We start from the raw sequence: 15,414 nt of genomic DNA, 5'->3' as shown, positions 1-15,414 counted from the left end.
GCATAACCCCTATTAACCCTCGCCATGCCACACTCCTTACTCATCAGTCAACTGTGTTTAACCGGACACTTTACATGCACAGAACATTGGACAGTCTCTTCACCCGCTCTGCGTCGTGTCTCCTCTTCGCTGTTGCGCTAAAATGTCTCCAAATCAGACCATGCTTGTTTTGTTTACTGTGTGTGGACCCGAGAGCGGCTGCAGCACATGCAGAGGACGAGGGGGCGGGACAGACGCCGGACCAACCAATAGCGCAAGAGGAGCGCTGCGAGAAGACGGGGATATTTTGGTTGAGCGTGAGACGTGTGGGGTGTGGCGTGAGAGCGCGTAAAGGCACTCAAATGTGTGTGTCTCACGGCTGAACTCGCTGCAGTAATACACGGATGTTCATGGACGTTTTTTACCCCTTTGCCCCGTGGATCGGTGATAACATGAAACTTTTCTAAGGTATGTTGTTGTTTTTGTACAGCAGGTCAAACGCTCCGCAGCCAGCACACATGTCTAAACTCGAAGCTGTTGCGCAGTATCAGCCTACTGGTTTATTCCTGCGTCTTTCTAATTGTGAAAGTGCTTATAGGGCGATTTATCCTTTAAAAGCCACGGTTCATCTGCTCACGCTGCTACAAAAGGAAATGTAAGAATTATAATTGTAGTGTAACACTTTTAAACAACCTCTTAGTGAACTTAGTGTAATGATTTTGCTTGTGTCATTGTTACATTAATGTCCTGCCTCTGAGAAGTGCTGGCAAATCTATGTTGGCCAAAGTCTAAGATAAGTGATGGAAAACAAACTTCTTTTGCTGAAACTTGCACATACCATCTGAGTCAAGGTCAGTTTATTATGTCCCGGAGCTGAAGGATCCCACAGACACCTGGCTCTGAAAAGACTTGTTGTAAACATGCTGCTTAGACATGTGTTACAGTGGCACTTAAAATGTGTGTATTTAATGATATTCTTGTAATGTAGAAAGTACCTGCTGAGCTAGTGAATGTGACTGTGTTCATTGCAGTTTTTTTCCCCCCCCACATGTGCAGTTTGTTGTTCATATTAAGCAGCAGCTCATTTCACATTTACTTTTTCAAATGAAATCGGTCATGAGATTTGGGTCATGACCGACAGGACAAGATCACGAATACAAGCGGCCGAAATGACTTTCCTTCGCAGGGTGGCTGGGCGCACCCTCCGAGATCGGGTGAGGAGCTCAGTTACCCTAGAGGAGCTCGGAGTAGAGTCGTTGCTCCTTCACGTCGAAAGGAGCAGCTGAGGTGGCTCGGGCATCTGTTCCGGATGCCTCCTGGTCGCCTCCCGCGGGAGGTGTTCCAGGCATGTCCTAGTGGGACAAGGCCTCGTGGAAGACCCAGGGCACGCTGGTGGGACTATGTCTCCGAGCTGGCCTGGTGTCATGTTCATATTAAGCAGCTGCTCATTTCACATTTATTTTTTCAAATGAAATCAAAATCACACAAGAATTTCTGATCACATCATTTGCGTTTGAATAGTTATTTTTTTAAACCGTTGCATATTAAACATAAATGTAGCGCATCCTTTCTATTTATTTTGTGTTAGATTCTGTTCGGTGGTCTAACTGGACGACAAAGAGGTCCTTGGGCTGAAAAAGTTTGAGAAACACTGCTTTAAAGGGCCTAGAGGCAAGTTAGCCATTTTATACTCACTACTGCCACATCAGGTCATATGTGTAACTGCAGCTTCTATATTAAGCTCGTGCATGACGGCACTTCGGACCGAATTAACACCTTTTTGAGTGACAGTGCAGGATTTTAGAGGCAGTTGTAGTGAACAGGTCTGGGCTCATTCTACACATTAGGACATTGTTGGAACATGTAGGGGGAGGAAAATGCATAATTTTGACATTTTTAAACTCTGTATAGTCCCTTTAAGATGGCAGCAACAAACAATAATGATTAAATGATGGCACATTTCATTGGTATTTTACTTGTGTTTACATATTTATTTCAATTTATTTTTGTTTTGAATGTCATTGTCTGAATTCACTAGCTGCATTTGAACGTGCCTTGGGCGTTTCTTGTGTAGCTGCACTAATGGCGCACTTCCTCTTTCAGGCTTTCTGTTATCACTGAACCAGGCAGAGCGTTACTGCGGTCTGCTCTCTGGAGATATGTCATTCTGTGTTTACTAACAATAGTTTTGTACATCTGATCATGATTTTTTAGAGTCACCACAGCACAGAGTAAAAAAAAAAAAACACCTTGTGCAACAGCCCCACCTAGAGTTTACATTTTCCAGAACACACAAAGGCAAACAAATCCTATGGTTTCCCCCTCAGCCACAGCTTCACAATAAACTGACTGAAAATACATACAACCTTGAGAAAAGTGGATAGTTGTGAAATGCAGTGAAAATGTCAAATTCAACTCCTTTTCTTCAAAATTAAATGTTGACGTAAAATATGTGACTTTCATATGGCGATAGGAGAGCAAAGAAGATTGTAAGTAATACATGTGTTTATAATGGAAGTCAATGGGGCCAAGAACATTTTGACAAAAAGAATCGCCCATCACAGAAAAACAATACGGCAGCACGGTCTTTTTTACAGTCTATGTACAGCGGTTGGTGCTTGTGCTGCACAACTAGAAGGTCCCGGGTTCAGAGCCGTGGGAAGATATTTTAGTTAGGGGGTGCTGAGGGACAAAATTTACCCCCAAAATACTTTTTCTGAGCATAAATCCTATTTATTAACCTCTTAACTTCCACCTAAACCGAGAGCATTTTCTCCAGTGCAGGTTTACCCAAATCCTGTAGGCCAGTGTAACACCTCATTTGAAAGACCTACAAAACTAAATAGATCTTTTTCTTCACATCAGATTTTTTTTCTTCACTTTTTTTGTTGGGCAGTCATCTCGTTTTTGTCAAATTTTCGTGACTTTTTTGTCACTTTTTCGCCAAATTATTAGCATTTGTCAAATTCTCATCACTTTTTTTCCTTTTTTCCCGCAATTTTTCGTCAAGTTTTTGTCCATTTTTGTTATTTTTTGTACATTTTTTGTCACTTTTTCGTCAATGTTTTCTCCCTTTTTTCACATTTTCATCCTTGTTTTCGTCTCAGTTTTGTTGCTATTTTCACACCTTTTTTTCCAGAAGCTTTTGGACTGGGGTAAAGCTGGAGAAAATGTGCTCGGTTCAGGTGGGAGTTAAGAGGTTAATATTGCCAGCATTTCACAAACTATCCACCAGGGGGTGCTGCAGCCCTCAGCACCCTGGGTTCCCACGGCCTTGCCCGGGTTTGATTCCCACATGGATGGGTCCTTTTTGTGGAGTTTGCATGTTCTCCCAGTGTCTCCATATAGGTTTCCTCCGGATACTCTAATTTCCCCTATACCACTAAAAACATGTACAATAGGCCAGGATGAATGAGAGTGTGTTTGAGAGTGTGCATGGGGGACAAGGGATGGAAAAGCTACAATCCTTTGTGGCGTGCTTACATGCATGAGACCCATGTGTGTTCATTAACATGCACTGTCCCGACCAAATAAACCCATAAAAATAAAAGAATATACTAATGCATGTCAAATCAATGTTGGTCCTCATCTGTGACACATCCAAGACCCTAAACACCAAAGTTTCTTATTGAGAAAATTTAAATAAAATAAAATAAAATAAAATAAAATAAAATATTAATGTTTTTTTTATTGTGTTTCTTTTCTTTTTCTTCTAAAAAACTTGGAATTGCTCAAATAAACTAAACTAAACTAAATATTAATGTTTTTGGTTGGGCATTTTTAAAAGATTGCGTAATGAAACATTTACCAGTTTTTTTTTCAATGATGAAAATATCTGTCATATAATAAATGCTTGTTTATCGGGTAAAATTCTACACATTGTGGTTTCAACATTGACTTTCTACACGACCCAAACTGAATTTTGCATACTATTGCTCTCATTTCTAGCTTCTTTATATAGCTTGCACCTTGTATATACGGCTGGGCGATATATCAATATTCAAGATATATTGATTATTAAATGAGATATGGAATTAGACCATATCGTTTATATTGATTTAGGTCAAATTCAGATAAGCTATTAAGTCAACAAAATAGATCTCAAGCTGATGTTTAAACTAAGCACTTTATTTGCTTATCTCTTTATATTTAAATGCTGCCCTCAGAAAAAGATTGACTTTTTATTTTATAGGCTATTTTATCCAAGTTATCTTTTATTTATAACATTTCATGTCACAGCTTTCACTTTGCGGAAAAAAAATTAGGAATATGTATCGTAAATCGATATTCAATCTAAATATATCGAGATATGACTTTTGGTCCATATCGCCCAGCCTTGCTATATATTTTTTCTTGTCTGAAACTTGTGCAGGGCTTTGAGTAGAATTGACTGTATTTTAAATGTGCTTTAGAAATAATAGTCTGAAATGGCACAAAGCACAAAAGTTAGACACCGGGGGTGAGACACAAAAGCACTTCTAACGTGATAAAGACAGTGTGATCATCTCTTTGATCACATTAACCTTTTCAAAATAAGCATGTTACTAAGTTAATAAACTTGTTAATAAGCGTGTTATTAAGTTAATGAACTTGTTAATAAGCGTGTTACTAAGTTAATAAACTTGTTAATAAGTGTGTTACTAAGTTAATAAACTTGTTATTAAGCTTGTTACTAAGTTAATAAACTTGTTAATAAGCATGTTATTAAGTTAATGAACTTGTTAATAAGCATGTTACTAAGTTAATAAACTTGTTAATAAGCTTGTTGCTAAGTTAATAAACTTGTTAATAAGCGTGTTACTAAGTTAATAAACTTGTTGATAAGCTTGTTGCTAAGTTAATAAACTTGTTAATAAGCGTGTTACTAAGTTAATAAACTTGTTAATAAGTGTGTTGATAAGTTAATAAACTTGTTAATAAGCTTGTTACTAAGTTAATAAACTTGTTAATAAGCTTGTTACTAAGTTAATAAACTTGTTATTAAGCTTGTTGCTAAGTTAATAAACTTGTTATTAAGCTTGTTACTAAGTTAATAAACTTGTTAATAAGCTTGTTACTAAGTTAATAAACTTGTTAATAAGCTTGTTACTAAGTTAATAAACTTGTTAATAAGCTTGTTACTAAGTTAATAAACTTGTTGATAAGCTTGTTACTAAGTTAATAAACTTGTTAATAAGCTTGTTACTAAGTTAATAAACTTGTTAATAAGCTTGTTGCTAAGTTAATAAACTTGTTATTAAGCTTGTTACTAAGTTAATAAACTTGTTAATAAGCTTGTTACTAAGTTAATAAACTTGTTAATAAGCTTGTTACTAAGTTAATAAACTTGTTAATAAGCTTGTTACTAAGTTAATAAACTTGTTAATAAGCTTGTTACTAAGTTAATAAACTTGTTAATAAGCGTGTTACTAAGTTAATAAACTTGTTAATAAGCTTGTTACTAAGTTAATAAACTTGTTAATAAGCGTGTTACTAAGTTAATAAACTTGTTAATAAACTTGTTGCTTCTGTCCAATTTATAAAGATATTTTCTTCTGTAGGTGAACTGAAGCTGAAGCCATGGCCACATCAGACTCTCTTTCCGTGATTACGGCGCTCAAGAATGCTCTGTATGACCTCGACGATGAACATATTACAAACTTCAAGCTACACCTGAGAGACAGAACACTGTTTGAGAAAGAAAGAAAGTTTGAGGCCATCTGCAGAAGTAAATTAGAGAAAAAATCCCAGGCTGAGATCGTGGAGGTCATGTTGGACACTTACGGCATCTTCGCCTTCGAAGTCGTGAAGAAAGTCCTGAGGACCATGCACAAAAACTTACAGGCAGACGAACTGTGTGAATGCCCCTATGACCCTGAAGGTAAGAATGACCTATGACCCCTCCTCTTCTGTCTGGGAGATCATCCACAACAGCTCTGTGTCCTCTTTTTGTAACAGGTTGTTGAGCCATTGATTCACCTGGAAAAAAAAGAGTAAAAATATCAAAAATTAGACGAAAATGAGGCGACAAAAAAGTTTGCAAAGTGGCAACTGATACAGTGTTAAATGCACTGAATACTCATCAGTTTGGCCAGTGCTTAGAAAACAATATTTGAAAGTCCGCTGTTAATGCCATGTTTGTGAGAAAGAACAGTCTCATGTGTAGCTGTGTCTGTGTTCAACAGAAATCCTTGAAGCGTGTAAAAGCCACATGAAATCAGAGCTGAGAGAGAGATTTGAATTTCTGTCTGAGGGAGTGAGCTCCAGGACACAGATGGAGTTTAATGACGGCTACACTGAGCTCTTCATCACTGAGGGAGACTCTGGGCGGGTCAACGAGGAGCATGAGGTCAGACAGATGGAGAGAGACTCCAAGAAGTCAGGCCTAGAGAAGACCGTCCGCTGCCAGGACATTTTCAAAGGCACTAACCAGAAAGGAAAGCCAATCAGAGTGGTGCTCTCGAAGGGCGTGGCTGGAGCGGGGAAGACAGTGCTGACTCAGAAATTCAGTCTGGACTGGGCTGAACGCAGAGAAAACCAGGAAGTCCAGCTGCTGTTCCACTTTGCCTTCAGAGAGCTCAATGAGCTCAGAGACTTAAAGTTCAGCCTGGTGGAGCTGCTGCACGAGCACTTCAGTGAAACCAAAGATCTCTTCAGCTTTAATGGTCTCCAGCTGCTCTTCATCTTTGACGGTCTGGACGAGTGCTCGACTCCTTTGAACTTCAGAAAGACACGTGGCCTGAGGGATCCCACAGAGAGTGCCTCAGTGGAGGAGCTGCTGGTGAACCTCATCAGGGGAAACCTGCTTCCCTCCGCTCGCCTCTGGATAACCACACGCCCCGCGGCGGCCAATCAGATCCCTGCTGAGTGCGTCTCTATGGTGACAGAGGTGCGAGGCTTCACCGACGAACAGAAGGAGAAGTACTTCAGGAGGAGGTTCAAAGGCGACGCCACTAAAATCATCTCCCACATCAAGATGTCACGGAGCCTCTTCATCATGTGTCACCTCCCGGTCATCTGCTGGATTATCTCTGATGTTCTGCTCCATCTGATGGAGACCATGAAGACTGAAGATCTTCCATCAACCCTCACTGAGATGTACGTCCACTTCCTGGTGGTCCAAGCCATTGTCAAGAACAAAAAGTATGAAGGTCAAGAAGAGACAGATGATCCCTGGACTTCAGAGACCAGGAAGATGATGAAGTCTCTGGGAAAACTGGCCTTTGAGCAGCTGCTGAAAGGAAACCTGATTTTCTCCCAGAGCGACTTGAGGAAGTGTGGGCTGGACTCTGAGGATATCGCTCAGTCCGGAGTCTTCACACAGGTGTTTCGAGAGCAGCCAGGCCAAGGCCTCAAAAAGGTCTTCTGCTTCATCCATCTGAGTGTGCAGGAGTTCCTGGCTGCACTTCACGTCCATCAGACCTTCCACAGCTCTGGAGAGAACCTGCTATCACCACCACGCTCCTCTGAGAATACACACCCAACACCAGAGAAGACCTTCCAGAGTCCAAAGAGAGCTAGGTTTGATACAGATGACTCTGATCTAACCCCAGAGGAGACCTTCTACTGCTCTGCTGTGGACCGGGCCTTACAGAGTCCAAACGGACACCTGGACCTGTTTCTGCGCTTCCTCCTTGGACTGTCTCTGCCGACCAATCAGGGTCTGCTGGAGGGTCTGCTGACTGAGGCAGGAAGTGACCAGACCAATCAGAGGACAATAAAGTACATCAAAGAGAAGCTGGATGAAGAGAGCGTGTCTGCAGAGAGGAGCCTGAACCTGCTGCACTGTCTGAACGAGCTGAACGACCGCAGTCTTGTGGAGCAGATACAGAAGGTCATGAGAGAAGGACGTCTCTCCAACAGAATCATGTCTCGTGCTGAGTGGTCCGCCCTGTCCTTCCTCCTACTGTCCTCAGACTCAGACCTGGAGCACTTTGACCTCAGGAAATACTATCCCTCAGAGAAAGCTCTCCTGGGTCTGCTGCCGGTCGTCAAAGCATCTACCAAAGTCACGTGAGTTCAACACCTGTCTCTGCCTACAGCCTGGCTCTTCATCTCCTTCCCTCCGTCTCCTGTCCCTCAGCTGTGTCCTGTGTGTGGAGATTGTCAGTGACTGTCTCCTCTCTCCTCAGGCTGAGCGGCTGTGGTCTGACCTCTGACTGCTGTGGCCCTGATGGTCCTCTGGCCTCAGTGCTCAGCTCATCCAGTCTGACTCTCCTGGACGTCAGTAGAAACATCCTCCAGGACTCAGGAGTTAAGCTGCTGTGTGAAGGACTGAAGAGCGCCCCCCTGGACACTCTCAGGTGAGTCTCAGAGCAGTCCAATGTCCATAAGTGGAAACAGCAGCTCACGAAGGTGCAGGTAAAACATTGATGTTTCCTTAGTGTCAGTTAAGAGGTTAGTGTAGTGAAAAACTCTCTCTTTACGATGTTTGTGGGAATATACATGCGCTGCAGATGTGCAGGCGTCACACAACTTTGGAGTCGCCTTCTCCAAATGAGGTTTTCAACATCTCCAGTTTAGCAGCTCCTACAAACTCAACACTTTACAGGCTCGGACTCAATATTTGGTAGGATTTTTACAGATCTAATTCCTGTCAGATTTATTGAGTCGCTTGATAGTACATTGCTCTTTGATGATCTAATTTTATTGAGTGTATCTATTTTAAAGTTGAGGTGAAATGTAACTTACTATGAATATATTACAAATAGTTCTGGGTACTGTTAAAGAGGGGGTATTATGCTTTTTTCAATCACATAGCACCAGTCTATATCACACTACAATGATGACGAAACCTTCTGTTGGTCTGTAAATGCAGTAAATTAAAATAACTGCCTTGTATAAAATTGCTCTCTCAAAATGGCTGGAGTGAATGTCTTGAAATAGGCCTCTGTCTCTTTAAGAACCTCGGACCCTTTCCAACACGCCCCCTCCACACGCTGTCTGTGGCATCAGTGGGGAGGGGGTTCTGCTGAGGAGCAGTGATCGGCTACTCGGCTGGTGACGAAAGCTCGGAGGCGTCTCCAGGAGGTGGGGGCGTTCCTACGAGGGCTCAGGCAAACCTATCCCTAAAATGGCCGCCATCAGAGTTTTTACAGATTACTCAAAAATACGCGAATGTGCCAAGGCAACACTTCAGGCATGTTTTTAATGAGGGAATGACATAATAACATGATGCAAAGCTTGAAAAAGTCGATTTTGCATAATACCCCCCCTTTAAATGGTACCTACTTAGTATTGACCGAAAAGCTCCAGTAGGGGGCGGTATCAAAAAACAAAAATGCACGATGTGTGTCGCCTCTGTTAGCTGCTGCTGTTTTGACGCGTCCCATGGATTGGTTTTCCTCTAGGAGGCAATGGGTTTTACCAGTCCCTGTCATTTTTCGCCTCCCATGTGTCGAGTCCATGAGTGTGAGCAGATAATTATCCACTTCATCCCAAACTTGGCTAGTTTGTTAGAGTGAAGCAACGCTATAACTTACTACAACTTTTGTAATTATTAGAGATGGCAGTGTCGGTCTCCGGCAGGTCTGGGACTAAATCAGGACTTAAGACCACACCGGTTGTAACCCAGGGCTAAACTAAACTGTTTATAAGCCAAGACTGGTCAGCAACACAAGTGTAAGTGGTGTTCAAAGTAAAGATGCGCTTGTTTCCTTGTAACTGTCACCAACAGGAACACAATGGAACGGTTAATGTGAATTCACATTTCACAATTGTGTGATGCAATGGATTTTCAATTTTTGTGTCTTCATCATATTTCATTTTAATATATCTTATAATTTTAAAGTTTTTATAGCTTATTGAAGTTACACGTTTTATGTTTCTTGTTGCACGATTGAACCGCAAAAAGAGGCAAAAGTTGGTGGGACGGAATAAGGTGAATTAGGGCAGGGCGATATGGTCTAAAAGCTACATCACGATATAAAAAACAAACATCACAATAACGATATATTTGACGATATAATTGACAATAGACAAATTACTTTAAAATCCCAGCCTTACGCCACTTGGGAAGATTAATTCAAATATGATCTACTCAAGCAGTTTACATCCATTTCATTTTACTTCTTAAGCACCTGTCCCCTTGTTCTACAGTCAGTGTTTATGCTGCTCTGATGGAGCTGAGCGTCACATCAATTATATTGTGTCCACAATGATTATAACAGTATCAAAAAATTATATCGCGATAACGATATATGATATGGCCCAACCCCTAGCTGCTATGCTAACCACCCAAGCTCAGTCAAGTGCACTAATCTGTCCTTGAATACATCTGAAGTGTTAATAATGATATCAGTACATTTAGTATGAAAATAATACACCTAAGTATACTGATGTCATGTCCCCTCTCAGCTGTGTCCTGTGTGTGGACATTGTCAGATAGGGTCAGTGACTGTCTCCTCTCTCCTCAGCCTGTCCCTCTGTGGTCTGACCTCTCACTGCTGTGGTCCTCTGGCCTCAGTGCTCAGCTCCTCCAGTCTGACTCTCCTGGATCTCAGTAACAACAACCTCCAGGACTCAGGAGTGGAGCTGCTGTGTGAGGGACTGAAGAGCGCCCCCTGCAGACTGGACACTCTGAGGTGACACGCTCCCATCATCACTCTGTCTCTGTCACATTCGAGGGTGATGCAGAGGGACCACACTTTTACAGGTCGAGACTCTCAAAGTCAGTGAGAGGATTTGTCCCGCCGGGTTTGACCCATCAACTGTCCTGAAAACAAATGTGCATAAAACATTGAGTTGGAATAAACTTGCCTTGAATTGTGGAGTGAGTGTGGCAAAAGAGTTTGTGTTTGTGGTTGAAGCGCGTTGGCCTGTCCCTCCGCTAAATAAAGGACTTATATCCTTATCAGAAAGCCTTGGATCTCTTCAGCCACACTCATTCCACAACCCAAAGCAAGTTTATTCCAACTCAACGGGGAAACCGTAGCACCCGGAGGAAACCTGGCTGCCTTCAGTGTCCTCTCATCCTCCACCTCCTGGGTTTGGCACTTAGTGGTGCGTTGTAGGGGGTATTTTAAGGAAGAAGAGCTTTGAAATGAAGCTTATTCCTACAATTTATCATTTATCCTGACCTACTGTACATGTTCTTGGCAGTAGGGGAAACCGGAGCAAACACAAAAGGACGTCCAGGAATGGAACCTGGGACCTTCTGCTGTGAAGCACGTGCGCCAACCGCTGTGCCACTGTGACGCCCATAAACATGCCATTTGATATTATTATCTTAGTTTTTATGTCTGAATGATCCATAGACTCTTGTTTAAATATAATTTTCATTTCACTTACAAAGTGCCAAAGAGAAAGAGACGGCGACAAAAAAGCTCAAACATTCACAAATCCAAACTTGAGTTTTTCCTCATGAACCTGAGGATTTCACTCAGACTCCAGACATAACAATCCAAAGAGTTTAAAAAATGTTTTAAAGGTGTAATTAACCAGCTAATGACAAATATTAGATCAGAACAAAATGTGAATCTGATCTTTGGATGAACTTCCACAGGAGAGAGATGGAGCAGCCGGTTTGAAGTGTTTTCTGAACATGCTCCTCTCCTGCAGAAAAACAGAGAGAATGAAAGGGTCTCGAACAGGGTCAGGTCTATAACGTATGTACTAAATACTGACTCCAGGGTTCTTTACTTGGAGACTGTCCACAGCAGCTTCAGCAGGAAGGGCATCCTGACCAACTGGAGGAGGAACCTCTCCATTAGAAATCAATGAACCAGCTTTACTCTTATACATTCAGGAGAGTGGCAGGCTAATGCTGTGTGTCTTTAGGCTGTCTGGATGTATGGTAACCGAGAGGGGCGGGGCTTCTCTGGCTGCCACTCTGAGCTCCGCCCCCTTCGATCTGAGAGAGTTAGATCTGAGATACAACCATCCAGGATACTCCAGGGAGAAGCTGACCGCCCTACAGGCCTCACAGCGCCACCTGCAGACACTCAGGTAAGTGCTGATCATTCCTACAACTACTAACAACATATCCATTTTAGTCTCAGTTTCACATAAAAGTTAAACCTTGCCTCAGTTTGTGCTCCTCGGTTCCTCATGTGTTCATACGTGATTCAGACATGCCTCAGCAGATGTTACAAGGCACTATTTCTCCACGTGAAACTCTCGTTAAAGAGGTATAGACCATTTTAGCCAGCAGCTGCAGATTGAGGGGCGGGTCCATAGATGTGTCCATAGACATAAAAAAAATTGACACTCTTGGTTACATCCTCAGATAATGACCGCCAGTAAGGGCCCAAGCCCTGAACCTCCTGCTCTAATCAGCCCCCTTCATCAGAAACACAACAGGGACATCTACACTGTTCATTTGGCTGAAATGATATGAAATAATATGTCCTACTTCAGTGAAACCAACCTCTACTGGAGGTAGAGGTTGGTTTCCTGACGGTCGTTTGGTTAAAAGAGAAGCTCATTACTGTGGAACCAGTGAGGACGCAGAGAGCGAGGCATTCATGGACAGGAAGAAGTGCAGGAGAGCAGAGCTTTTTCACAAATACCTGGAAAATCAGAACCAAACCATAGCGTCCCGGTTCTCCAGCGATGAGGGAGGCGTTAGAGCAAGCTCCACCACTGAGGGTCAGATACTGGTCCTGCTCTGGTCCTGGTCTAGGTCAGTTCAGTCTGGTCTTCTGTTCCAGGTTGGATCCTGCCGGAGAGAAGTTCATGGTCCCAGGTCTAAGGAAATGTGAGTATTAAGATGATGTTTCAGAGTGTGGGTTATGCAGATGATGTTCAAGAGTACAGGTGCTCGTCATATAATTAGAATATCATGAAAAAGTCGATTTCAATTCAGTAATTCCATTCAAAAAAGTATTTATTTTGATTTCTAAAACGAATGAAAATCCCAAATTCAGTATCTCAGAAAATTATAATATTACAGTACTTGAGACCAATACAAACAAAGGTTTTTTAGAAATGTTGGCCACACTGAAAAGTATGAATATGGAAAGCATGAGCATGTACAGCACTCAGTACTTAGTTGGGGCTCCTTTTGCCTGAATTGCTGCAGCAATGCGGCGTGGCCTGGAGTCCATCAGTCTGTGGCACTGCTCAGGTGTTGTGAGAGCCGGGTTGCTTGGATAGTGGCCTTCAGCTCTTCTGCATTGTTGGGTCTGGCATCTTCCTCTTCACAATACACCCATAGATTTTTTTATGGGGATAAGGTCAGGCGAGTTTGCTGGCCAATCAAGAACAGGGATACCATGGTCCTTAAACCAGGTACTGGTAGGTGTGCAGGTGCCAAGTCCTGTTTAAAACTGAAATCTGTGTCTCCATAAAGTTGGTGAGCAGCAGGAAGCATGAAGCGCTCTAAAGCTTCCTGGTAGACGGCTGCCTTGACCCTGGACCTCAGAAAACACAGTGGACCAACACCAGTAGATGACATGGCACCCCAAACCATCACTGACTGTGGAAACTTTACACTGGACTTCAAGCAACGTGGATTCTGTGCCTCTCCTCTTCCTCCAGACTCTTGGACAAAGGAAATGCAACATTTACTTTCATCAGAGAACATAACTGTGGACCACTCAGCAGCAGTCCAGTCCTGTTTGTCTTTAGCCCAGGCAAGAGGCTTCTGACGCTGCCTCAAGAGTGGCTTGAAACAAGGAATGCGACAACTGAAACCCATGTCTTACATTCATCTGTGCGTGATGGTTATTGAAGCAGTGGCTCCAGCTGCAGTCCACTCTTTGTCAATCTCCACCACATTTTTGAATAGGTTTTGTTTCACAGTCCTCTCGCAGTTATACCTTTTGCTTGTACACTTTTTTCTACCACATGTTTTCCTTCCCTTCGCCTCTCTATTAATGTGCTCGGACACAGAGCTCTGTGAACAGCCAGCCTCTTTAGCCATGACCTTTTGTGTCAAGTCAGAAGTCTTCCCCATGACTGTGTAGCCTACAGAACTACCGAGAGACCATTTAAAGGCCTTTGAGGTGTTTTGAGTCAATTATCTGATCAGAGTGTGGCACCAGGCATCTTCAATACTGAACCTTTTCACAATATTCAGATTTTCCGAGATACTGATTTGGGGTTTTCAGTTATAAACATCAAAATGAAAAAAAAAAAAAAAAACTTGAAAAATCTGTGTTTAATGAATGAAATAAATCTACTTTTTCATGATATTCTAGTTACATATGACGAGCTTCTGTATGGGGTCATGAAGATGATGTCCCTGAGTGTGGGATTATGCAGATGATGTTCCAGAGTGTGGGGTTATGAGGATGATGTTCCAGTGTAATGTGTGTGTGTTGCAGACGCCTGTGAGTTCTCTCTGGATCGTAACACGGTGCAGAAAGAACTTCTTCTGTCTGAGGACCTTCGTTCTGTGACTCGTATTAAGAAGAAGAAGGAGGCTCAGTCGTATCCAGATCACATCGACAGGTTCACAGACCAGTCTCAGCTCCTGAGCTCCTCCGGCCTGAGGGGGCGCTGTTACTGGGAGGTGGACTGGAGCGTGGGGGAGTGGGGGGGTGTTTTTATAGCAGTGAGTTACAGAGGAATCAGCCGCAGAGGGGGGGAGAGTGTGTTTGGATTCAACGATCAATCCTGGAGCCTGGAGCTCTATGAAGAAGGAGAGCGCTTTATCTGGCACAACAGCAACATCACACGCCTCCCAGGTGAAGTGGACGTGTCCTCAGGCAGATTGGGCGTGTTCCTGGACTGGGAGGGCGGAGCTCTGTCCTTCTATGAAGTCACTGATGGAGGACAATCCCACCACCTCCACACTATCACCACCTCCTTCACTGAGGAGTTGTTTCCTGGGTTTAGACTGAGGGGCACAGGTTCCTCTGTGGCTGTGGTGGATCTGACCAATCAGAGACTGCCACAGCACGACCTCTGAGCTCTGCACCACCATCAAAACATCACAGTTTCATTATACTGCAGTACAGCCATATAGTACTTAGATACTTCAGTATAAAGTACTTTGACATATCCTGCAAATGGGGCTTAAAGATCGACTTACAAACATGTTTTCGTCAAAGTTTATTTGTTGGACCCAAACCTGAACATTGAGAAAGTGAAGGGGTGCCTGTCGTGTCTAATATCATCCTGCTGCATGATTTTATAGGTTTTATCCTGTAAAACGGCATCTGTGTAAGAATTCCATGGTGACAATGAAACACAGGGAAAGAGCTGGTCAAGACTGTGACTGGGGCTCCTCCTGCTGGCAGCTTTAAAAATAACTCAAAATAATAATAACTCCCGGTTGACTCCCGGCGGTGCTGGTGGCCACTCCAGCTCGCCCTGATAAACACGCTTTGAATCGGTGTAATGTCGGATTATGGGCTTTGAAGAAAGACGCCATTGTCTCCGGGAAGTACAGATGTAAGCGCTGACGCCATAGAAGAAGAAACGGCTCAATCTGACCGCTTTGCCCGAGGATTGACTCCAAACTGTGTGAATCTGGGCCTGGGATTGTCCATAGCCATTTATTGGGCTCTA

The 15,414-nt window shown here is 42.9% G+C and overlaps 1 protein-coding gene across 2 annotated transcripts; it reads left to right on the top strand.

The window, feature by feature from the left end:
- The first annotated feature begins 341 nt into the window (after nucleotides 1-341).
- LOC306964101 (protein NLRC3-like) lies at nucleotides 342-14,912 on the top strand. Of its 2 annotated transcripts, XM_079557996.1 has the most exons (8): nucleotides 342-447; nucleotides 5,520-5,839; nucleotides 6,144-7,971; nucleotides 8,091-8,261; nucleotides 10,374-10,541; nucleotides 11,737-11,904; nucleotides 12,609-12,655; nucleotides 14,226-14,912. In XM_079557996.1, exons 2-8 carry the CDS (start codon nucleotides 5,539-5,541, stop codon nucleotides 14,810-14,812), a joined length of 3,270 nt encoding a protein of 1,089 aa, XP_079414122.1. In that variant the 5' UTR covers nucleotides 342-447; nucleotides 5,520-5,538; the 3' UTR covers nucleotides 14,813-14,912. The 2 variants fall into 2 exon arrangements, with proteins under 2 accessions (XP_079414122.1, XP_079414123.1); XM_079557997.1 differs by lacking the exon at nucleotides 8,091-8,261.
- Nucleotides 14,913-15,414: the final 502 nt, after the last annotated feature.

Source organism: Gobius niger (genome assembly GCF_951799975.1).
Source record: "Gobius niger genome assembly, chromosome: 6".
NCBI classification, from domain to species: Eukaryota; Metazoa; Chordata; class Actinopteri; order Gobiiformes; family Gobiidae; genus Gobius; species Gobius niger.
Note: the sequence above shows the minus strand (reverse complement) of the source record. Positions and strands in the feature narration are given on the sequence as shown.

Coding starts and splice junctions, on each gene's coding strand:
- LOC306964101 (XM_079557996.1), top strand. CDS start 5,539: ATGGCCACATCAGACTCTCTTTCCGTGATTACGGCGCTCAAGAATGCT. Junction 7,972..8,090: donor AAAGCATCTACCAAAGTCAC/GTGAGTTCAACA, acceptor CTCTCTCCTCAG/GCTGAGCGGCTGTGGTCTGA. Junction 10,542..11,736: donor TGCAGACTGGACACTCTGAG/GTGACACGCTCC, acceptor GTGTGTCTTTAG/GCTGTCTGGATGTATGGTAA.